The following is a 26,541-nucleotide window of genomic DNA, read 5'->3' as shown; positions in this document are numbered from 1 at the left end:
TGGTAGGATACATGATAGTGACAACACATGGAGTAGGGTTGGATATAGTCATGGTAGGATACATGATAGTGGCAACACATGGAGTTGGGTTGGATATAGTCATGGTAGGATACATGATAGTGACAACACATGGAGTAGTGGTTGATATAGTCAGGGTAGGATACATGATAGTGACAACACATGGAGTAGTGGTTGATATAGTCATGGTAGGATACATGATAGTGACAACACATGGAGTAGGGTTGGATATAGTCATGGTAGGATACATGATAGTGGCAACACATGGAGTTGGGTTGGATATAGTCATGGTAGGATACATGATAGTGACAACACATGGAGTAGTGGTTGATATAGTCAGGGTAGGATACATGATAGTGACAACACATGGAGTAGTGGTTGATATAGTCATGGTAGGATACATGATAGCGGCAACACATGGATATTTATTTATTTATTTTTATTTCACCTTTATTTAACCAGGTAGGCTAGTTGAGAACAAGTTCTCATTTGCAACTGCGACCTGGCCAAGATAAAGCATAGCAGTGTGAACAGACAACACAGAGTTACACATGGTGTAAACAATTAACAAGTCAATAACACAGTAGAAAAAAAGGGGAGTTTATATACATTGTGTGCAAAAGGCATGAGGAGGTAGGCGAATAATTACAATTTTGCAGATTAACACTGGAGTGATAAATGATCAGATGGTCATGTACAGGTAGAGATATTGGTGTGCAAAAGAGCAGAAAAGTAAATAAATAAAAACAGTATGGGGATGAGGTAGGTGAAAATGGGTGGGCTATTTACCAATAGACTATGTACAGCTGCAGCGATCGGTTAGCTGCTCAGATAGCAGATGTTTGAAGTTGGTGAGGGAGATAAAAGTCTCCAACTTCAGCGATTTTTGCAATTCGTTCCAGTCACAGGCAGCAGAGTACTGGAACGAAAGGCGGCCAAATGAGGAGTTGGCTTTAGGGATGATCAGTGAGATACACCTGCTGGAGCGCGTGCTACGGATGGGTGTTGCCATCGTGACCAGTGAACTGAGATAAGGCGGAGCTTTACCTAGCATGGACTTGTAGATGACCTGGAGCCAGTGGGTCTGGCGACGAATATGTAGCGAGGGCCAGCCGACTAGAGCATACAAGTCGCAGTGGTGGGTGGTATAAGGTGCTTTAGTGACAAAACGGATGGCACTGTGATAAACTGCATCCAGTTTGCTGAGTAGAGTGTTGGAAGCAATTTTGTAGATGACGTCGCCAAAGTCGAGGATCGGTAGGATAGTCAGTTTTACTAGGGTAAGTTTGGCGGCGTGAGTGAAGGAGGCTTTGTTGCGGAATAGAAAGCCGACTCTTGATTTGATTTTCGATTGGAGATGTTTGATATGAGTCTGGAAGGAGAGTTTACAGTCTAGCCAGACACCTAGGTACTTATAGATGTCCACATATTCTAGGTCGGAACCATCCAGGGTGGTGATGCTAGTCGGGCATGCGGGTGCAGGCAGCGATCGGTTGAAAAGCATGCATTTGGTTTTACTAGCGTTTAAGAGCAGTTGGAGGCCACGGAAGGAGTGTTGTATGGCATTGAAGCTCGTTTGGAGGTTAGATAGCACAGTGTCCAAGGACGGGCCGGAAGTATATAGAAGGGTGTCTATATTAAGGGTGTCTATATTAATGTTGTCTATATTAAGGGTGTCTATAATAAGGGTGTCTATATTAAGGTGTCTATATTAAGGGTGTCTATATTAAGGGTGTCTATATTAAGGGTGTCTATATTAAGGGTGTCTATATTAAGGGTGTCTATATTAAGGGTGTCTATATTAAGGGTGTCTATAGGGAACTGTTGGATGTCATCTTACATAAATCATGCAGAGAAGTAGTCACTAGATGGAGGAGGATCTGATTAACAGTCTATTCAGTAGAAAGAGAAGTAGTCAATAGATGGAGGCAGTCAGGTCTGCAGTCAGGTCTGGAGTGAACCAAGGGCTGTATCTGTTCTTAGTTCTGCATTTTTTGAACGGAGCATGCTTATCTAAAATGGTGAGGAAGTTACTTTTAATGAATGACCAGGCATCCTCAACTGACGGGATGAGGTCAATGTCCTTCCAGGATACCCGTGCCAGGTCGATTAGAAAGGCCTGCTCACAGAAGTGTTTTAGGGAGCGTTTGACAGTGATGATGGGTGTTCGTTTGATTGCGTTTGACTGCGGCTCCGTAGCGGATACAGGCAATGAGGCATATAGTCATGGTAGGATGCATGATAGTGGCAACACATGGAGTTGGGTTGGATATAGTCATGGTAGGATGCATGATAGTGGCAACACATGGAGTTGGGTTGGATATAGTCATGGTAGGATACATGATAGCGGCAACACATGGATATAATCATGGTAGGCTATAGTATTCTATTTCTATCTATCTATCTGCAGGGCACTTTGTGGTTTTAGGCAGGGTATCTGCAGGGCACTTTGTGGTTTTAGGCAGGGTATCTGCAGGGCACTTTGTGGTTTTAGGCAGGGTATCTGCAGGGCACTTTGTGGTTTTAGGCAGGGTATCTGCAGGGCACTTTGTGGTTTTAGGCAGGGTATCTGCAGGGCACTTTGTGGTTTTAGGCAGGGTATCTGCAGGGCACTTTGTGGTTTTAGGCAGGGTATCTGCAGGGCACTTTGTGGTTTTAGGCAGGGTATCTGCAGGGCACTTTGTGGTTTTAGGCAGGGTATCTGCAGGGCACTTTGTGGTTTTAGGCAGGGTATCTGCAGGGCACTTTGTGGTTTTAGGCAGGGTATCTGCAGGGCACTTTGTGGTTTTAGGCAGGGTATCTGCAGGGCACTTTGTGGTTTTAGGCAGGGTATCTGCATTTATGGTCATGGTAGGCTATAGTATTCTATTTGAACTGCAATTGTGTTGGTCATTGTTACCAAGTGCAGCATTTATTCCAGTTGAAATAGTCAAAATACTTTACTCAACATTGGAGCTTTTTGTTGTTGACCACATGCCCCCCAAAGGGTCAGAGTTCAGCCCTGGACAAGAGTTACACACATATTAATGTTGTCTATATTAATGATGTTTGTTGTTGACCACATGCCCCCCAAAGGGTCAGAGTTCAGCCCTGGACAAGAGTTACACACATATTAATGTTGTCTATATTAATGATGTTTGTTGTTGACCACATGCCCCCCAAAGGGTCAGAGTTCAGCCCTGGACAAGAGTTACACACATATTAATGTTGTCTATATTAATGATGTTTGTTGTTGACCACATGCCCCCCAAAGGGTCAGAGTTCAGCCCTGGACAAGAGTTACACACATATTAATGTTGTCTATATTAATGATGTTTGTTGTTGACCACATGCCCCCCAAAGGGTCAGAGTTCAGCCCTGGACAAGAGTTACACACATATTAATGTTGTCTATATTAATGATGTTTGTTGTTGACCACATGCCCCCCAAAGGGTCAGAGTTCAGCCCTGGACAAGAGTTACACACATATTAATGTTGTCTATATTAATGATGTTTGTTGTTGACCACATGCCCCCCAAAGGGTCAGAGTTCAGCCCTGGACAAGAGTTACACACATATTAATGTTGTCTATATTAATGATGTTTGTTGTTGACCACATGCCCCCCAAAGGGTCAGAGTTCAGCCCTGGACAAGAGTTACACACATAGTAATGTTGTCTATATTAATGATGTTTGTTGTTGACCACATGCCCCCCAAAGGGTCAGAGTTCAGCCCTGGACAAGAGTTACACACATATTAATGTTGTCTATATTAATGATGTTTGTTGTTGACCACATGCCCCCCAAAGGGTCAGAGTTCAGCCCTGGACAAGAGTTACACACATATTAATGTTGTCTATATTAATGATGTTTGTTGTTGACCACATGCCCCCCAAAGGGTCAGAGTTCAGCCCTGGACAAGAGTTACACACATATTAATGTTGTCTATATTAATGATGTTTGTTGTTGACCACATGCCCCCCAAAGGGTCAGAGTTCAGCCCTGGACAAGAGTTACACACATATTAATGTTGTCTATATTAATGATGTTTGTTGTTGACCACATGCCCCCCAAAGGGTCAGAGTTCAGCCCTGGACAAGAGTTACACACATATTAATGTTGTCTATATTAATGATGTTTGTTGTTGACCACATGCCCCCCAAAGGGTCAGAGTTCAGCCCTGGACAAGAGTTACACACATATTAATGTTGTCTATATTAATGATGTTTGTTGTTGACCACATGCCCCCCAAAGGGTCAGAGTTCAGCCCTGGACAAGAGTTACACACATATTAATGTTGTCTATATTAATGATGTTTGTTGTTGACCACATGCCCCCCAAAGGGTCAGAGTTCAGCCCTGGACAAGAGTTACACACATATTAATGTTGTCTATATTAATGATGTTTGTTGTTGACCACATGCCCCCCAAAGGGTCAGAGTTCAGCCCTGGACAAGAGTTACACACATATTAATGTTGTCTATATTAATGATGTTTGTTGTTGACCACATGCCCCCCAAAGGGTCAGAGTTCAGCCCTGGACAAGAGTTACACACATATTAATGTTGTCTATATTAATGATGTTTGTTGTTGACCACATGCCCCCCAAAGGGTCAGAGTTCAGCCCTGGACAAGAGTTACACACATATTAATGTTGTCTATATTAATGATGTTTGTTGTTGACCACATGCCCCCCAAAGGGTCAGAGTTCAGCCCTGGACAAGAGTTACACACATATTAATGTTGTCTATATTAATGATGTTTGTTGTTGACCACATGCCCCCCAAAGGGTCAGAGTTCAGCCCTGGACAAGAGTTACACACATATTAATGTTGTCTATATTAATGATGTTTGTTGTTGACCACATGCCCCCCAAAGGGTCAGAGTTCAGCCCTGGACAAGAGTTACACACATATTAATGTTGTCTATATTAATGATGTTTGTTGTTGACCACATGCCCCCCAAAGGGTCAGAGTTCAGCCCTGGACAAGAGTTACACACATATTAATGTTGTCTATATTAATGATGTTTGTTGTTGACCACATGCCCCCCAAAGGGTCAGAGTTCAGCCCTGGACAAGAGTTACACACATATTAATGTTGTCTATATTAATGATGTTTGTTGTTGACCACATGCCCCCCAAAGGGTCAGAGTTCAGCCCTGGACAAGAGTTACACACATATTAATGTTGTCTATATTAATGATGTTTGTTGTTGACCACATGCCCCCCAAAGGGTCAGAGTTCAGCCCTGGACAAGAGTTACACACATATTAATGTTGTCTATATTAATGATGTTTGTTGTTGACCACATGCCCCCCAAAGGGTCAGAGTTCAGCCCTGGACAAGAGTTACACACATATTAATGTTGTCTATATTAATGATGTTTGTTGTTGACCACATGCCCCCCAAAGGGTCAGAGTTCAGCCCTGGACAAGAGTTACACACATATTAATGTTGTCTATATTAATGATGTTTGTTGTTGACCACATGCCCCCCAAAGGGTCAGAGTTCAGCCCTGGACAAGAGTTACACACATATTAATGTTGTCTATATTAATGATGTTTGTTGTTGACCACATGCCCCCCAAAGGGTCAGAGTTCAGCCCTGGACAAGAGTTACACACATATTAATGTTGTCTATATTAATGATGTTTGTTGTTGACCACATGCCCCCCAAAGGGTCAGAGTTCAGCCCTGGACAAGAGTTACACACATATTAATGTTGTCTATATTAATGATGTTTGTTGTTGACCACATGCCCCCCAAAGGGTCAGAGTTCAGCCCTGGACAAGAGTTACACACATATTAATGTTGTCTATATTAATGATGTTTGTTGTTGACCACATGCCCCCCAAAGGGTCAGAGTTCAGCCCTGGACAAGAGTTACACACATATTAATGTTGTCTATATTAATGATGTTTGTTGTTGACCACATGCCCCCCAAAGGGTCAGAGTTCAGCCCTGGACAAGAGTTACACACATATTAATGTTGTCTATATTAATGATGTTTGTTGTTGACCACATGCCCCCCAAAGGGTCAGAGTTCAGCCCTGGACAAGAGTTACACACATATTAATGTTGTCTATATTAATGATGTTTGTTGTTGACCACATGCCCCCCAAAGGGTCAGAGTTCAGCCCTGGACAAGAGTTACACACATATTAATGTTGTCTATATTAATGATGTTTGTTGTTGACCACATGCCCCCCAAAGGGTCAGAGTTCAGCCCTGGACAAGAGTTACACACATATTAATGTTGTCTATATTAATGATGTTTGTTGTTGACCACATGCCCCCCAAAGGGTCAGAGTTCAGCCCTGGACAAGAGTTACACACATATTAATGTTGTCTATATTAATGATGTTTGTTGTTGACCACATGCCCCCCAAAGGGTCAGAGTTCAGCCCTGGACAAGAGTTACACACATATTAATGTTGTCTATATTAATGATGTTTGTTGTTGACCACATGCCCCCCAAAGGGTCAGAGTTCAGCCCTGGACAAGAGTTACACACATATTAATGTTGTCTATATTAATGATGTTTGTTGTTGACCACATGCCCCCCAAAGGGTCAGAGTTCAGCCCTGGACAAGAGTTACACACATATTAATGTTGTCTATATTAATGATGTTTGTTGTTGACCACATGCCCCCCAAAGGGTCAGAGTTCAGCCCTGGACAAGAGTTACACACATATTAATGTTGTCTATATTAATGATGTTTGTTGTTGACCACATGCCCCCCAAAGGGTCAGAGTTCAGCCCTGGACAAGAGTTACACACATATTAATGTTGTCTATATTAATGATGTTTGTTGTTGACCACATGCCCCCCAAAGGGTCAGAGTTCAGCCCTGGACAAGAGTTACACACATATTAATGTTGTCTATATTAATGATGTTTGTTGTTGACCACATGCCCCCCAAAGGGTCAGAGTTCAGCCCTGGACAAGAGTTACACACATATTAATGTTGTCTATATTAATGATGTTTGTTGTTGACCACATGCCCCCCAAAGGGTCAGAGTTCAGCCCTGGACAAGAGTTACACACATATTAATGTTGTCTATATTAATGATGTTTGTTGTTGACCACATGCCCCCCAAAGGGTCAGAGTTCAGCCCTGGACAAGAGTTACACACATATTAATGTTGTCTATATTAATGATGTTTGTTGTTGACCACATGCCCCCCAAAGGGTCAGAGTTCAGCCCTGGACAAGAGTTACACACATATTAATGTTGTCTATATTAATGATGTTTGTTGTTGACCACATGCCCCCCAAAGGGTCAGAGTTCAGCCCTGGACAAGAGTTACACACATATTAATGTTGTCTATATTAATGATGTTTGTTGTTGACCACATGCCCCCCAAAGGGTCAGAGTTCAGCCCTGGACAAGAGTTACACACATATTAATGTTGTCTATATTAATGATGTTTGTTGTTGACCACATGCCCCCCAAAGGGTCAGAGTTCAGCCCTGGACAAGAGTTACACACATATTAATGTTGTCTATATTAATGATGTTTGTTGTTGACCACATGCCCCCCAAAGGGTCAGAGTTCAGCCCTGGACAAGAGTTACACACATATTAATGTTGTCTATATTAATTATGTTTGTTGTTGACCACATGCCCCCCAAAGGGTCAGAGTTCAGCCCTGGACAAGAGTTACACACATATTAATGTTGTCTATATTAATGATGTTTGTTGTTGACCACATGCCCCCCAAAGGGTCAGAGTTCAGCCCTGGACAAGATTTACACACATATTAATGTTGTCTATATTAAGGGTGTCTATATTAAGGGTGTCTATATTAATGTTGTCTATAATGTTGTCTATATTAAGGGTGTCTATATTAATGTTGTCTCTATTAAGGGTGTTTGTTGTTGACCACATGCCCCCCAAAGGGTCTGAGTTCAGCCCTGGACACACATATTAATGTTGTCTATATTAAGGGTGTCTATATTAAGGGTGTCTATATTAAGGGTGTCTATAATAAGGGTGTCTATATTAAGGGTGTCTATATTAAGGGTGTCTATATTAAGGGTGTCTATATTAAGGGTGTCTATATTAAGGGTGTCTATATTAAGGGTGTCTATATTAATGTTGTCTATATTAAGGGTGTCTATATTAATGTTGTCTATATTAAGGGTGTCTATATTAAGGGTGTCTATAGAAAGAGAAGTAGTCAATAGATGGAGGATCTGATTAACAGTCTATTCAGTAGAAAGAGAAGTAGTCAATAGATGGAGGATCTGATTAACAGTCTATTCAGTAGAAAGAGAAGTAGTCAATAGATGGAGGATCTGATTAACAGTCTATTCAGTAGAAAGAGATGTCAATAGATGGAGGATCTGATTAACAGTCTATTCAGTAGAAAGAGATGTAGTCAATAGATGGAGGATCTGATTAACAGTCTATTCAGTAGAAAGAGAAGTAGTCAATAGATGGAGGATCTGATTAACAGTCTATTCACTAGAAAGAGAAGTAGTCAATAGATGGAGGATCTGATTAACAGTCTATTCACTAGAAAGAGAAGTAGTCAATAGATGGAGGATCTGATTAACAGTCTATTCAGTAGAAAGAGAAGTAGTCAATAGATGGAGGATCTGATTAACAGTCTATTCAGTAGAAAGAGAAGTAGTCAATAGATGGAGGATCTGATTAACAGTCTATTCAGTAGAAAGAGAAGTAGTCAATAGATGGAGGATCTGATTAACAGTCTATTCAGTAGAAAGAGAAGTAGTCAATAGATGGAGGATCTGATTAACAGTCTATTCAGTAGAAAGAGATGTAGTCAATAGATGGAGGATCTGATTAACAGTCTATTCAGTAGAAAGAGAAGTAGTCAATAGATGGAGGATCTGATTAACAGTCTATTCAGTAGAAAGAGAAGTAGTCAATAGATGGAGGATCTGATTGGGTGATCATCGTTGAGACTTTATTGGTTAGATGTATTGCGGTAATTAAAATGAATGTACTTCCCCCGGCTGTTATGTCCTTTGCAGATGATCTCCCATCATATCACTGAGAAGTTCTTTAAAACAGTTCACAGAGCAATGTCAATATTTATTTGGTACAACAAGCAACCTAAAATTAAATTAGAAAAACTGCCAATCAAAAATGGGGTCTTGGCTGTACCTAGCTGTACCTGGCTGTACCTAGCTGTCAGTATTATCACTGATCTACACAATTTAAGTTAATCTCTGAGTGGAATGAGCAACACCCAACTCATGCACACACACAAAGACATACACACAAAGACACACACACACAAAGACACAAATACCCTTAAATTGATGACTTTTTGTGAAAGTCATCACATAAGATTGTTTGGGTTGAAATGATGTGGAAACAACGTTGAGTCAACCAGTTTTTTTGTCCAAGTGGGTTTTTTTGTTTGTGGAAGAGAATATGGTAGACGTTGCTGTCTGAAAGTGATTTCTATGTCCTTTGGTTGTCCTCTCGTTGGCCTGTTAATGACATCATCTCCGGATGTTCTCACCATGTTTAGTGTGTGATTGTGACTTTATAGTGCAGCTGTTTCTTTGTAGTAAAACACGTTTGAAGCGGGAAAAAAATAAATAATTAAAGTGATGTCCTGGTCATTGATGTGGCGTGTCGTAACCTTGTTGAGCTTATTAAAGAAATGTGTTTGAAGTTTAAAAAAAAAGTGATGTCCTGGTCATTGATGTGGCGTGTCGTAACCTTGTTGAGCTTAAAGAAATGTGTTTGAAAAAAAAAAAAAAGTAATGTCCTGGTCATTGATGTGGCGTGTCGTAACCTTGTTGAGCTTAAAGAAATGTGTTTGAAATAAAAAAGTAATGTCCTGGTCATTGATGCGGCGTGTCGTAACCTTGTTGAGCTTATTAAAGAAATGTGTTTGAAGTTTAAAAAAAAGTAATGTCCTGGTCATTGATGTGGCGTGTCGTAACCTTGTTGAGCTTAAAGAAATGTGTTTGAAATAAAAAAGTAATGTCCTGGTCATTGATGCGGCGTGTCGTAACCTTGTTGAGCTTATTAAAGAAATGTGTTTGAAGTTTAAAAAAAAGTAATGTCCTGGTCATTGATGTGGCGTGTCGTAACCTTGTTGAGCTTAAAGAAATGTGTTTGAAGTAAAATATGTTTGAAATAAAGAGTGTCCAGGGGATGTCTCAGTCCTTGAAAGGGTCATTTGTAATCTTTAAGATGTTCCCTTTACCGAAGACCTAAACAGATAGATTTTTACCCTTTTAAAAAGAGTTCTCAGCGATCCAGATGTAATGGTACGGTGGAAATGACTAGATTATGTTATAATGCTGTTATTGCATCAAATGGTTGATTCATGCAACAGAATAGAGGGGTTGTTAAATCGGTGTGTGTTCTACTGCGGATGGACCTCTAGAAGATCTACAATGTCTTTGGGTGATACCGCATTCCAGACCATGAGTTAATGCTTCTATACTGGGGTACCAGGGGGAGATGGCAGTTGGGGGGGCAGTTGTTACAACAGATACTGTCTGCTGTGAATTCTAAGTATCTTTCATACTAGTCTTAACCTTGTGACCCATCCCATACATCTGGTGTTTGTCATGTAGACTGAAGGAGGATGGACTTTGCTATAAAACGCTGTGGCTCAAACCAGATCGTTGAGTTCTCAGTGATCAACTCCAGGGGTGATATAAAACGCTGTGGCTCAAACCAGATGGTTGAGTTCTCAGTGATCACCTCCAGGGGTGATATAAAACACTGTGGCTCAAACCAGATGGTTGAGTTCTCAGTGATCACCTCCAGGGGTGATATAAAACACTGTGGCTCAAACCAGATGGTTGAGTTCTCAGTGATCAACTCCAGGGGTGATATAAAACACTGTGGCTCAAACCAGATGGTTGAGTTCTCAGTGATCAACTCCAGGGGTGATATAAAACACTGTGGCTCAAACCAGATGGTTGAGTTCTCAGTGATCACCTCCAGGGGTGATATAAAACACTGTGGCTCAAACCAGATGGTTGAGTTCTCAGTGATCACCTCCAGGGGTGATATAAAACACTGTGGCTCAAACCAGATGGTTGAGTTCTCAGTGATCACCTCCAGGGGTGATATAAAACACTGTGGCTCAAACCAGATGGTTGAGTTCTCAGTGATCACCTCCAGGGGTGATATAAAACACTGTGGCTCAAACCAGATGGTTGAGTTCTCAGTGATCACCTCCAGCTCCATTACTGCAGTAATTAAATAATAAAGTTGACTTGTTTTGAAGAAATGTTGATTACAATAATTCCACCACAATGGTCAAGAGGTTGTGAACCTAAAGGGGCCCTTGCACACGTGTTTATGTACACATGTTTTCTGTTTATGATTGACAGGATATAGAACACGCAACAAAAATATAATTGTAGTCTTTAACGATGTGCCCTTTACTAATGACTCTTAAACAGATCATTTTACCCAGGAGTGGGACAACATTCCACAGGCCACAATCAACTATAGGCAAATGGTGGTCACATCAGATACTGACTGGTTTTCTGATCGTGCCCCAACCATTTCTTCAAGGTATCTGTGACCAACAGATGCATATCTGTATTACCAGTCATGTGAAAAACATAGATTCGGCCTCTAATGAATTTATTTAGATTGACTGATTTCCTTAATATGAACTTTGAACTCAGTAAAAATATTTGAAATTGTTACATTTTGTGTTCATATTTTTGTTCAGTATTTACATACACACACATATTATATATATACACAAAAACATATATGGGGGATTAGAAATGAAGTAGACAATTACATTGATGGAAGCTACAATCTAAGTTCAATATTAAAGCTGATCTTCCCCCTAGGACCAAGGACTTTTTTCTCAAAAAATGTTCAGCCTACATCTATGTTCTACTGTTCAGACTGTGTGTAATCTTTCATGTCTTTTCAGGTTACATAAGTGGGTAAAACTCCTTCCACACTGGGAGCAGTGGTAAGGCTTCTCGCCTGTGTGTATTCTTTGATGTATTTTCAGTTTACATAAGTGGGCAAAACGCTTTCCACACTGGGAGCAGGGGTACGGCTTCTCCCCTGTGTGTAATATCTCATGTGTTTTCAGGTTACATGAGTGGGTAAAACGCTTTCCACACTGGGAGCAGGGGTAAGGCTTCTCGCCTGTGTGTAATCTCTCATGCGATTTCAGGTTACATAAGTGGGCAAAACTCTTTCCACACTGGGAACAGTGGTAAGGCTTCTCCCCCGTGTGTATTCTCTGATGTGTTTTCAGTTTACATAAGTGAGCAGAACTCTTTCCACACTGGGAGCATTTGAAAGGCTTCTCCCCTGTGTGTATGCTCTCATGTTTTTTCAGGTTGCTTTTCTGGGTAAAACTCTTTCCACACTGGGAGCAGTGGTAAGGCTTCTCCCCCGTGTGTATTCTCTCATGTTTTTTCAGGTGCTCTTTCTGGTTAAAACTCTTTCCACACTGGGAGCAGAGGTGGTGTCTTGCTGGTTTGGACTTCACTCTCTCTGGTTCCTCTGAGTCTGGTCTTTCTCCTGCCAAAGACAGAGTGTTCACTTAAATAGAGACCTGAACAAAACCTCCACATGACAAAACAGCCTTGCTACGAGGGTAAAATCCTAATCAGATCCCTCAATAATCTGAGGCCAATTTCAACAATCTTGGTGTGATTTAGCTTCCTGGTAATTACTAATAATATTTTATAAAAGTCAGATCACAAAAAACTAAACAGTTCCAGGACACCGAAGACATGTTTTACAAGTCAGAACACAAAACAGTTCTATGACACAGACATCACTGGATTCCAACCGAGCAGGTGGTTCTAAATATACAACCTTCAGTTAACTAAACAGTTCTAGGACACTGAAGACACAGACATCACTGGATTCCAACCGAGCAGGTGGTTCTAAATATACAACCTTCAGTTAACTAAACAGTTCTAGGACACTGAAGACACAGACATCGCTAGATTCCAATCAGCAGGTGGTTCTAAATATATAACATTCATAGCTGTATGATACAGAATGTGACCTACACACTTCCTTAAACATTAAATAAGTAGAGAAGTAATTTTTTGTTTTGTTTTTACATTGGAGGCAAAAGCACATGTGCTTTGACACAAAGCACATCAGTAAAATCTCCCCGTTGTTGAAAGGGTTCGACACCTGCTGTTTTCTTATTTAGACGTTCAGATTTTCAACATTTTGACGAGCGCTGATGTCATATTTTGGGTAAAGTGAAAAATAAGAAGGTGAAACATTTTGGGTAGATGTTTCCTAAAAACTGATAGTAACTATATATAGTAAGTTTATATACAGCCATATTATAAAGTCTGGAAGGGCTTGTTCATTCACATTAATTCACTATGACATCATCATATGTTCCTAAAACTGATAGAAACTACACTGAACAAAAAATATAAACGCAACATGTAAAGTGTTGGTCCCATGTTTCATGAGCTGAAATAAAAGATTGCAGAATTTTTCCATATGTACGAAAAACGTATTTCTCTCAAAAATTGTACACAAATTTTACATCCCTGTTACTGAACATGTATTCTTTGCCAAGATAATCCATCCACCTGACAGGTGTGGCATATCAAGAAGCTGATTAAACAGCATGATCATTACACAAGTGCACCTTGTGCTGGGGACAATAAAAGGCCACTCGAAAATGTGCAGTTTGGTCACACAACAATGCCACAGATCTCTGAGGGAGCGGGCAATTGGCATGCTGACTGCAGGAATGTCCACTGGAGCTGTTGTCAGGGAATTTAATGTACAGTACCAGTCAAAAGGTTGGACTCACCTACTCATTCAAGGGTTTTTCTTTATTTTTACAAACTTTTACATTGTAAAGACATCAAAACTATGAATAAAGGAATCAGGTAGTAACCGAAAGTGTTTAACAAATCAAAATATATATTAAATTCTTCAAAAGTAGCCTCCCCCCTTCGCCTTGATGACAACTTTGCACACGTTTGGCATTCTCTCAACCAGCTTCACATGGAATGCTTTTCCAACCAGTCTTGAAGGAGTTCACACATATGCTGAGAACATGTTGGCTACTATTCCTTCCGACTCCATCCCAAACCATCTCAATTTAGTTGAGGTCGGGGATTGTGGAGGCCAGGTTATCTGATGCAGCACTCCATCACTCTCCTTCTTGGTCAAATAGACCTTACACAGCCTGGAGGTGTTTTGTGTCATAGTCCTGTTGAAAAACAAATGAAAGTCCCACTAAGCCCAAACCTGATTGGATGGCATATCGCTGCAGAATCCTGTGGTAGCCAACCTGGTTAAGTGTGCCTTCTAAATCAATCACTGACAGAGTCAACAGCGAAGCACCCGCACACCATCACACATACGGAGATCATCCATTCACCTACTCCGCGTTTGAAACCAAAGATTGCGAATTTGGACTGATCAGACCAAAAGGACAGATATCCACCGGTCTAATGTCCATTGTTCGTGTTTCTTGGCCCAAGCAAGTCTCGTCTTATTGGTGTCCTTTAGCAGTGGTTTCTTTGCAGCAATTCACCCGTGAAGGACTGATTCATGCAGTCTCCTCTGAACAGTTGATGTTGAGATGCGTCTCTTAATTGAACTCTGTGAAGAATTTATTTGGGCTGCAATTTCTGAGGCTGGTAACTCTAATGATGTTATCCTCTGCAGCAGAAGTAACTCTGGGTCTTCCTTTCCTGTGGTGGTCCTTAAAGTAATGAGAGCAAGTTTCATCATAGCGCTTGATGTTTTATGCGACTGCACTTGAAAGAACTTGACATTTTCCGGATTAACTGACCTTCATGTCTTCACGTAATGATGGAATGTGGTTTCTCTTTGCTTATTTGAGCTGTTCTTGCCATAATATGGACTAGATATTTTACCACACATGCGGAGATAATCTGTTCATCTACTCCTCGTCTCACAAGACATGACGCTCGGAACCAAAAATCTCAAATTTGGACTCATCAGACCCAAGGACAGATATCCACCGGTCTAATGTCCATTGCTCGTGTTTCTTGGCCCAAGCAAGTCTCTTCTTCTTATTGGTGTCCTTTAGTAGTGGTTTCCTTGCAGCAATTCGACCATGAAGGCTTGATTCACGCAGTCTCCTCTGAACCGATGATGTTGAGATGTGTCTGTTACTTGAACTTTGTGGAGCATTTATTTGGGCTGCAATTTCTAAGGCTGGTAACTCTAATGAACTTTTGCATCAGAAGTAACTCTGGATCTTCCATTCTTGTGGTGGTCCTTAAAGTAATGATGGACTGCTGTTTCTCTTTGCTTATTTGAGCTGCTCTTGACATAATATGGACTTCGTCTTTTACCCAATAGGGCTATCTTCTGTATACCCCCTACCTTGTCACAACACAACTGATTGGTTCAAACACAAAAAGGAAATAAATTATTTTAACAACACCTGTTACTTTAAATGCATTCCAGGTGACTACCTCATGAAGCTGGTTGAGAGAATGCCATGAGTGTGCAAGTCTGTCATCAAGACAAAGGGTGGTTACTTTGAAGAATCTCAAATATACTTTGATTTGTTTAACACTTTTTTGGTTACTTCATGATTCCTTATGTGTTATTTCATAGTTGATGTCTTCACTATTATTCTACAATGTAGAAAACTGTAGAACATAGTCAAAATAAAGAAAAACACCTGGAATGAGTTGATGTGTCCAAACTTTTCACTGGTCCTGTAAATTCCTCAACCATAAGCTGCCTTCCAACGTCGTTTTAGAGAAATTGCCAGTACGTCTAACGGGCCTCACGCAGATCATATATATATATATAAGTCTACATATATAGTATATATATACATATCAGTATATATATATATATATCAGTCTATATATCAGTCTATATATAAGTATATATATCAGTATATATATATCAGTCTATATATATATCAGTATATATCAGTATATATATATTTTTTTTTCAGTATATATATATATATAAGTCTATAAATATCAGTATATATATATCAGTATATATATATATATATATATCAGTCTATATATATCAGTCTATATATCAGTCTATACATATATCAGTCTATATATATATATATATATATATACATCAGTCTATATATATATATATCAGTATATATATATTTATATCAGTATATAAATATATCAGTATATATCAGACTGATATATATAGACTGATATATACTGATATATATATATATATACTGATATAAATATATATATACTGATATATATAGACTGATATATACTGATATATATATATACTGATATATATATATATATATCAGTATATATATATATATATCAGTATATATATCAGTATATATCAGTCTATATATATCAGTATATATATATATATATATATATCAGTATATATATATCAGTATATATATATATATATCATATATATATATATTTATATCAGTATATATATATATATATATATCAGTATATATATATATATATATATCAGTATATATATATATATATCAGTATATATATATATATCAGTATATATATATATATATATATATCAGTATATATATATATCAGTATATATATATATATATACTGATATATTTATATATATACTGATATATATATATATATATATATACTGATATATATATATATCAGTATTTATATATATCAGTATATATATATATATATATCAGTATATATATATATATCAGTATATATATATATATATCAGTATATATCAGTCTATATATATCAGTGTATATATCAGTCTATATATATCAGTATATATATATATATATCAGTATATATATATCAGTATATATATATATATATATATATATATATATATCAGTATATATAAATATCAGTATATATATATATCAGTATATATAAATATCAGTATATATAAATATCAGTATATATATATATATATCAGTATATATATATATATATATATATCAGTATATCAGTATATATATATACATATATCAGTATATATATATCAGTATATATATATATATATCAGTATATATATATATATATATATATATATATCAGTATATATCAGTCTATATATATCAGTATATATATATATCAGTATATATATATATATATATATATATATATATCAGTATATATATATCAGTATATATATATATCAGTATATATAAATATCAGTATATATATATATATATCAGCCATATTACAAAGTATGAAACGGCTTGTTCATTCACGTCATGAATTCTCAATGACATCATCCTATTTGTAGACGTTTTATTAGACTTTTATTATGTAATAGATCGTATGGGTTGAAAAGTGTTTTATTATGTAATAGATCATATGGGTTAGTGTTTTATGATGTAATAGATCATATGGGTTGAGTTGTGTTTTATTATGTTATAGATCATATGAAGAATGGCGCTGAAGAAGATGGCTGCCATTCTACGATCCCATAATCAATTATGCGATTTTGTATATTTTTTTCTAGGTATTTCTAACTTATTTTATACATAATATTTCTGCTATTATGACCGAAAATAGCTTCTAGATATCAGGACAGCGGTTACTCACCCTGTACTGGAGAAATACTTTTTCTTCAATGAGTCGGACGGGAAGGATTAACTTCAGACGCCCGACAAGGCCCTCATTCTCGTCAATCGCAGGAGAAAGAGACGGAGGTCCGGGTGCCTTGTAAGGATTCGTCACCAAGAGGGTAATCTACCTTTACCATCGGTTCTATTAGCCAACGTACAATCAATTGATAATTAAATAGACAAACTACGATCGCTTATATCCTACCAACGGGACGTTAAAAACGGTAATATCTTATGTTTCACAGAGTCGTGGCTGAACGACGACATGAACAACATACAGCTGGCGGGTTTTATGCTTTTTTTGGCAGGATAGAACAGCGTCCTCTGGTAAGACAAGGGGTGGTGGTCTATGTATATCTGGTAAGACAAGGGGTGGTGGTCTATGTATATCTGGTAAGACAAGGGTTGGTGGTCTATGTATATCTGGTAAGACAAGGGGTGGTGGTCTATGTATATCTGGTAAGACAAGGGGTGGTGGTCTATGTATATCTGGTAAGATAAGGGGTGGTGGTCTGTGTATATCTGGTAAGACAAGGGGTGGTGGTCTATGTATATCTGGTAAGACAAGGGGTGGTGGTCTATGTATATCTGGTAAGACAAGGGGTGGTGGTCTATGTATATCTGGTAAGACAAGGGGTGGTGGTCTATGTATATCTGGTAAGACAAGGGGTGGTGGTCTATGTATATCTGGTAAGATAAGGGGTGGTGGTCTATGTATATCTGGTAAGACAAGGGGTGGTGGTCTATGTATATCTGGTAAGACAAGGGGTGGTGGTCTATGTATATTTGGTAAGACAAGGGGTGGTGGTCTATGTATATCTGGTAAGACAAGGGGTGGTGGTCTATGTATATCTGGTAAGATAAGGGGTGGTGGTCTATGTATATCTGGTAAGACAAGGGGTGGTGGTCTATGTATATCTGGTAAGACAAGGGGTGGTGGTCTATGTATATCTGGTAAGACAAGGGGTGGTGGTCTATGTATATCTGGTAAGACAAGGGGTGGTGGTCTATGTATATCTGGTAAGATAAGGGGTGGTGGTCTATGTATATCTGGTAGGACAAGAGGTGGTGGTCTATGTATATCTGGTAAGACAAGGGGTGGTGGTCTATGTATATCTGGTAAGACAAGGGGTGGTGGTCTATGTATATCTGGTAAGATAAGGGGTGGTGGTCTATGTATATTTGGTAAGACAAGGGGTGGTGGTCTATGTATATTTGGTAAGACAAGGGGTGGTGGTCTATGTATATCTGGTAAGACAAGGGGTGGTGGTCTATGTGTATTTGTAAACAACAGCTGGTGCACGAAATCTAAGGAAGTCTCGAGGTTTTGCTCACCTGAGGTAGAGTATCTGGGGGCTGCCGAGTGGCGCAGCGGTCTAAGGCACTGCATCTCAGAGGTGTCATTAGACACCCTGGTTCAAATCCAGGCTGTGTCACAACCGGCCATGATTGGGAGTCCCATAAGGGCGGCGTCCGGTGTAGGCCGTCATTGTAAATAAGAACTTGTTCATAACTGACTTGCCTAATTGAATTAAGGTTCAATAAAAATATGGCCATAAGCGAACAGGAAAACACTCATCCAGAGGTGGCGCTCCTAGTGGCCGGGGACTTTAATGCAGGGAAACTCAAATCCGTTTTACCCCCATTTCTATCAGCATGTAAAATGTGCAACCAGAGCGGGGAAAAAAACCCTCCACCTCAAAGCTGATCATCAAAACAGGGGCCCCTAAGGGGTAAGTGCTCAGTCCCCTCCTGTACTCCCTGTTCACTCATGACTGCATGGCCAGCAACGACTCCAACACCATCATTAAGTTAGCCGATGACAACAGTGGTAGGCCTGATCACCGACAACGACGAGACAGGCTATAGGGAGGTCAGAGACCTGGCCGTGTGAGCCAGGACAACAACCTCTCCCTCATTGTGATCAAGACAAAGGAGATGATTGTAGACTACAGGACAAGGAGGACCTTTCACACCCCCAGTCTCATTGACGGGGCTGCGGTGGAGTAGGTTGAGAGCTTCAATTTCCTTGGTGTCCACAATTACCAACAACCTATCGTGGTCCAGACACTCTAAGACAGTCGTTAAAAGGGCACGACAAAGCCTATTCCTCCTCAGAAGACTGAAAAGATTTGGCATGGGTCCTCACATCCTCAGAAGATTCAACCGCTGCACCATCGAGAGCATCCTGACGGGTTGCATCACTGACTGGTACTTCTCGGCCTCCAACCGCAAGGCACTAGAGGCATCACTGGGGCCAAGCACCCAGGACCTCTGTACCAGGCGGTGTCAGAGGAAGGCTACCGCACGGCAAGCGGTACCGGAGCGCCAAGTCTAGGACCAAAAGGCTTTTATTTTTTAGGTTGCGTACCCATATATTATTATTATTATATATTATATTATTACCCATATAATGACAGAGCGAAATGTTAGCAAAAATAATTATTCCCACTTGATCCAGATCTAGATTTGTAATCGACTGTTTTTTGGTTGTGTAAACAACAACTGTAATTGGTGGGGCAGCGTTCATTTATGGTCAATTCAACCTGAACATGTGTAACCGAGGTGAGAACGTGCCGTAAGCTCACTCCACAGCTAGCTTGAAACGTCACAGATGGAACTAACTAACAGGTACCTTTTGCTTCAATCGGTTCATTGTCACATGTGTTGAGAAGCAGATAATCACTAGTTTGAGGGGAAAGGGACACTCGAGGAAACTAAACTGTTAGCAGCACACCGGTGTCAGTTACATATGAACAAATAAAGTGAGTAATTTCCAAATGAAACCATGTTCTTTAAGGTCTATATAGTATATATATTAAACCATGTTCTTTAAGGTCTATAAGGTCTATATAGTATATATATTAAACCATGTTCTTTAAGGTCTATATAGTATATATATATTAAACCATGTTCTTTAAGGTCTATATAGTATATATATTAAACCATGTTCTTTAAGGTCTATATAGTATATATATTAAACCATGTTCTGTTAAGGTCTGTATGTTGGAGTTCAGCCTTCATTTGACCTGATAAAGTAGGAAATGAAATGAATTTTGTCCATTACAGACAGAGGCCAAGTCTCACAAAAAAATGCTTTTCATTCAATCATATTTCATGGCTTTTAGAAAAGGTGTACGGAGCTTGTTTAAAATATATATTTGCCTTTTTTAACAAGTTCTGTAGATCAGATGTTAATGAAGCAGTACAGACCACATTGAAGTGTCTGGAGTTTAGTTTGCCTGTTCTAGAGTCTAGTAAAGAGAGGGGGGATGACAGGGACAGACAATGTAACATCCATAATGTTTCATCATTAGATAGGGGGGTTGACTGGGACAGACAATGTAACATCCATTATGTTTCATCATTAGAGGGGGGGTTGACAGGGACAGGCAATGTAACATCCATAATGTTTCATCATTAGATAGGGGGGTTGACAGGGACAGACAATGTAACATCCATCATGTTTCATCATTAGATAGGGGGGTTGACTGGGACAGGCAATGTAACATCCATAATGTTTCATCATTAGATAGGGGGGATGACAGGGACAGACAATGTAACATCCATAATGTTTCATCATTAGATAGGGGGGTTGACAGGGACAGGCAATGTAACATCCATAATGTTTCATCATTAGATAGGGGGGATGACTGGGACAGACAATGTAACATCCATAATGTTTCATCATTAGATAGGGGGGATGACAGGGACAGACAATGTAACATCCATTATGTTTCATCATTAGATAGGGGGGTTGACAGGGACAGACAATGTAACATCCATAATGTTTCATCATTAGATAGGGGGGTTGACAGGGACAGACAATGTAACATCCATAATGTTTCATCATTAGATAGGGGGGTTGACAGGGACAGACAATGTAACATCCATAATGTTTCATCATTAGATAGGGGGGTTGACAGGGACAGACAATGTAACATCCATAATGTTTCATCATTAGATAGGGGGGTTGACAGGGACAGACAATGTAACATCCATAATGTTTCATCATTAGATAGGGGGGTTGACAGGGACAGACAATGTAACATCCATAATGTTTCATCATTAGAGGGGGGGTTGACTGGGACAGACAATGTAACATCCATAATGTTTCATCATTAGATAGGGGGGGTTGACTGGGACAGACAATGTAACATCCATAATGTTTCATCATTAGATAGGGGGGTTGACAGGGACAGACAATGTAACATCCATAATGTTTCATCATTAGATAGGGGGGATGACTGGGATAGACAATGTAACATCCATAATGTTTCATCATTAGATAGGGGGGATGACTGGGACAGACAATGTAACATCCATAATGTTTCATCATTAGATAGGGGGGTTGACAGGGACAGACAATGTAACATCCATAATGTTTCATCATTAGATAGGGGGGTTGACAGGGACAGACAATGTAACATCCATAATGTTTCATCATTAGATAGGGGGGTTGACAGGGACAGACAATGTAACATCCATAATGTTTCATCATTAGATAGGGGGGTTGACAGGGACAGACAATGTAACATCCATAATGTTTCATCATTAGATAGGGGGGATGACAGGGACAGACAATGTAACATCCATTATGTTTTGAGAAAATGATTTTGTAAAACATGCTCCTGTTGAAACTTTCTCTTTCATCAAGGTTTTATATGGTCTATTGGTTTCTCTCTGAAGCTAACTTTCATCAAGGTTTTATATGGTCTATTGGTTTCTCTCTAAATCTAACTTTCATCAAGGTTTTATATGGTCAATTGGTTCCTCTCTGAAGCTAACTTTCATCAAGGTTTTATATGGTCTATTGGTTTCTCTCTAAAGCTAACTTTCATCAAGGTTTTATATGGTCAATTGGTTTCTCTCTTTTCATTGGCAAAATCCTTTTTCAGTGTTATGATATTCATAACATCCATATCCACCAGTCTATCTTCCTGTCAACTAACAGAACTCTGCTGGTTGTCCTGGTAACAGATACCAGTCTTCTTCATGTCAACTAACAGAACTCTGCTGGTTGTCCTGGTAACAGATACCAGTCTTCTTCATGTCAACTAACAGAACTCTGCTGGTTGTCCTGGTAACAGATACCAGTCTTCTTCATGTCAACTAACAGAACTCTGCTGGTTGTCCTGGTAACAGATACCAGTCTTCTTCATGTCAACTAACAGAACTCTGCTGGTTGTCCTGGTAACAGATACCAGTCTTCTTCATGTCAACTAACAGAACTCTGCTGGTTGTCCTGGTAACAGATACCAGTCTTCTTCATGTCAACTAAACAGAACTCTGCTGGTTGTCCTGGTAACAGATACCAGTCTTCTTCATGTCAACTATTTTTATTGTTATTTTATATTTAACCTTTATTTAACTCGGCAAGTCAGTTAAGAACAAAATCTTATTTACAATGACGGCCTAGGAACAGTGGGTTAACTGCCTTGTTCAGGGGCAGAACGGCAGATTTTTACCTTGTCTGCTCGGGGATTCGATCTAGCAACCTTTTGGTTAGTGGCCCAACGCTCTAACCAGGCTACCTGCCGCCCCAAAACTAACAGAACTCTGCTGGTTGTCCTGGTAACAGATACCAGATCTATTTCATTTGTTCAAACTAAACTACAGCACTTACTTTGATGAGTCAAATCTGATCCTTTCTTCTCTTCTCCTCCTCTCACAGTTCCACTCAGCCCCGTTGTTTTCCTGCAGTCCACCAGCAGCACAGACAACCTCTTCATACCCAGCAGTAAGGTGCTACCAGGAGAGGCACGATACAGGGACTCCGGGAGGGAGGAAGGGCTAGCGTTGTCCTGGTAACCATAAAGAGGGGACACAGACACATATCATTATGGATGCTGATGTCACTGTTGTCATGAAGTGCTTTACAGAAACCCAGCCCTGACCCCAATAGAGCAAGCTGTATGCTAGACCAGACCAAGCTGTACCATCTGGTGTTCTGATCTGGAGAGACTCTTCTCTGCCTCGTCAGCATCAGGATGTTGTTGAGGCTCCCCAGAGGATCCACCATAGTCATGTCTCTCTCCTGTGTGAACGAGGACATCAAACAGATATTGAACTTATTGAACTTTCTTTTAAAATCATAGAGTCTTAGACGAGGAATATATCTCAACTGGGCATATAATGCAAATGTGAAATGATGCTCCAGTATTGAATTTTAAAAGCCTGTTATATTAGATGAGGGGAACTTTAATGTAGACCACATGGAGAATTCAATACATCATCTAAAAAGTCCCCAAAATATATGAACCAATGGCAGATTGACCCTTTAACAATTCCTACAGTACTGAACATCATATTCAAGGGTAGAACTTCAGTAGAATGCCACTTTAAAACCCCACATTCAATAACTGCATAGTTTGTGTCCCTGTTGAAGACAGTACTCACTGGTGTTAATCTGATATTCTGTCTCTTCCTCTTTCACTCCAAAAACGTCTTCCTCCTTCACCTTTATTGAGACAGCATCCTCTTCCTCTCTAAACGGTTCTTTCTCTTCCTTCACTATAACAGCCTCATCTTCCTCCATTTTCATTCTGAATGATTCGTTCTCTCCTTTCACTGTAATATCCTCCTCTTCTTCTTCTTCTTTCACGACAATGTTCAGCGCCAGAGCTTCTTTCTTCAAACAGCAGACCTCATCTTCTTTAGCAGGGGAGGAATAGTTTAGTGAGCTCATGGTCAGTGATGTTAGTTAGCATTAGCGTCTAGCCTAGTGCTAGGCTCAGTATCAATATTTAACAAGTTTGCAAATTGAACAAGGAAATTAGGTTAAAGTTAACCAGTAGATACGTCGCCAGAAATGTGTTTTCAACACTGAGATTGGCTAATGCACATTAATAATGTCTAAAACCTCAATCTTTCAGTTTTATGTTGGCTAGCAAGCTACCGAGGTGGTTGAAAGAGCAGCCGTGTTGTTGTTCCTGAAGAAGCGTCCGGTCCAGGCCAATATACGTCACACAAGAAGCATCAAAAGACGAAAGACGCTCATCGCTATCTGCTGGCTGGAGTGGGTAACGCCGTTATTTGATATGATATATTTTCTCTTACAAATAATAATTTCCTGTACACAGATGTAGAAGCTTAATATGTAGATGATGATGATTAAATACTTATATGAATAGGTAGTGTGTTAATGTGTGTTTTCTCTGTTCATTTTTTACATTAGTTTTAATCTAGATGTGACCATGCTATCCACTTCAATCAGTGTAAGATACAAACCATTGAACAGGGTATGATAGTAGGTGCCAGGCGCACCGGTTTGTGTCAAGAACTGCAACGCTACAGCTTCTAAATATTATATTATTATTATTATTATTATTATTATAAAATACTAAATATTTAAGTGCCTTTGAACGGGGTATGGTAGTAGGTTCCAGGCGCACCGATTTGTGATTTGTTTTTCCAACTCAACAGTTCCCATACCAAGACAGGTTCAGTGCCGTTTCAGATGAGGCAGGACCATTTGTTTTTTCATGAGCATGGCCTTAATTCTATTACAGCATATTGTGGATGACTGGCATTCATATTCCATTCACCCTGTTCAATGTAGCATGAGGCTACTACATGACGCCTTGTTGTTCCTGAAGAAGCGTCCGTCCAGTCCATTATACGTCACACAAGAAGAGTCAACTGAAAGACGCTCGTCGCCATCTGCTGACTGGAGTGGGTAACGCAGTTTGGAAACAATAGTTACAACACCTTTTGTATTGGAAAGAACGTCATCATTATTTAACAATAAGCTGATACATTTTTTCTTCCAAATAATACGTTCCTGTACACAGACGTAGAAGCTCAATATGAATATGTAGATGATTAATAAATACTTATATGAATAGGTAGTGTGTTGATATACATTTTCTCTGTTCATTTTTCACAATCGTTTTTATCTACATGTGACCATACTATTACCTTATAGCCACGCTCTATAAGATACAAATCATCCTGTAAACAACAGTACAAATGCATCACATGCAAATAGCACTAGATTATCTGTAGTGCTATACACTGGGTAGACAAAACATTAAGAACAGCTGCTCCTTCCATGACTTAGAAAGACTAGGTGAATCCAGGCTAAAGCTATGATCCCTTACTGATATCACTAGTTAAATCCACTTCAATCCGTGTAAAGGGGGGAGACAGGTTAAATAACGATTTTTAAGCCTTGAGACATGAGACATGGATTGTGCATGTGTGCCATTTAGACAGTTAATGGGGAAGACAAAATATTTAAGTTACTTTGCACGGGGTATGGTAGTAGGTGCCAGGCGCACCGGTTTGTGTCAAGAACTGCAACGCTGCTGGGTTTTTCAGCTCAACAGTTTCCCATGTGTACCAAGAGTGGTCCACCACCCAAACAGTGGAGGTCAGTGCCGTTTAAGATGAGGCAGGACGATTGTTTTTTTTTCATGAGCATGGCCTTAATTCTATTACAGCATATTGGACGACTGTCATTCATATTTCACTCACCCTATTAAATGTAACAGCAATATGTTTAGGCTACTACATGATACTCTAATTGTCCCTATACCCATCATGAGGTAGCAACCTAGCCTATGAATTAAAGTTTAGAATGTAGGTTCACACAGATCGAGAGAAAGTTTTACGGTGACAGACAGTGCCACATGGACAGACAGTGACACATTCAATACTGCCTTGCACACTCTTGCCTGCATCTAGCTGAAATAGAGATATTACTGGACAAATTCAGGTATGTTCATCCCTGTTTTGTTCCATCCGGCGGAATGAATACACCCCTGATCATGCATAAACACAGTTCACTTTCATGAATGAAAGTTTAGAATGTAGGTGCACACTGGTCGAGAGAAAAATACTGCCTAACTCTTGACTACATCTAGCAGATATAGGGTGTCATCAATAGTCCTACAGTTTCAAACAAGAGATTCTATTGGACAAATGTTCATCCCGGTTTTGTTCCGTTTACGTAATGTTTGTCGACAGAATCGGAGGAATGAATACACCCCTGAT

At 39.5% G+C, this 26,541-nt stretch overlaps 1 protein-coding gene across 1 annotated transcript; it reads right to left on the bottom strand.

Annotated features, from left to right (window-relative positions):
• Positions 1-11,272: 11,272 nt before the first annotated feature.
• Positions 11,273-23,342, bottom strand: LOC109877075 (gastrula zinc finger protein XlCGF49.1-like). The gene is made up of 2 exons (XM_020469396.2): positions 23,171-23,342; positions 11,273-12,503 (listed from the first exon to the last, which is right to left on the bottom strand). Exons 1-2 carry the CDS (start codon positions 23,274-23,276, stop codon positions 11,866-11,868), a joined length of 744 nt encoding a protein of 247 aa, XP_020324985.2. The 5' UTR covers positions 23,277-23,342; the 3' UTR covers positions 11,273-11,865.
• Positions 23,343-26,541: the final 3,199 nt, after the last annotated feature.

This window comes from Oncorhynchus kisutch, unplaced genomic scaffold, assembly GCF_002021735.2.
Source record: "Oncorhynchus kisutch isolate 150728-3 unplaced genomic scaffold, Okis_V2 scaffold867, whole genome shotgun sequence".
Lineage (NCBI taxonomy): Eukaryota > Metazoa > Chordata > Actinopteri > Salmoniformes > Salmonidae > Oncorhynchus > Oncorhynchus kisutch.
This window is presented reverse-complemented; position numbering and strand designations above follow the sequence as displayed.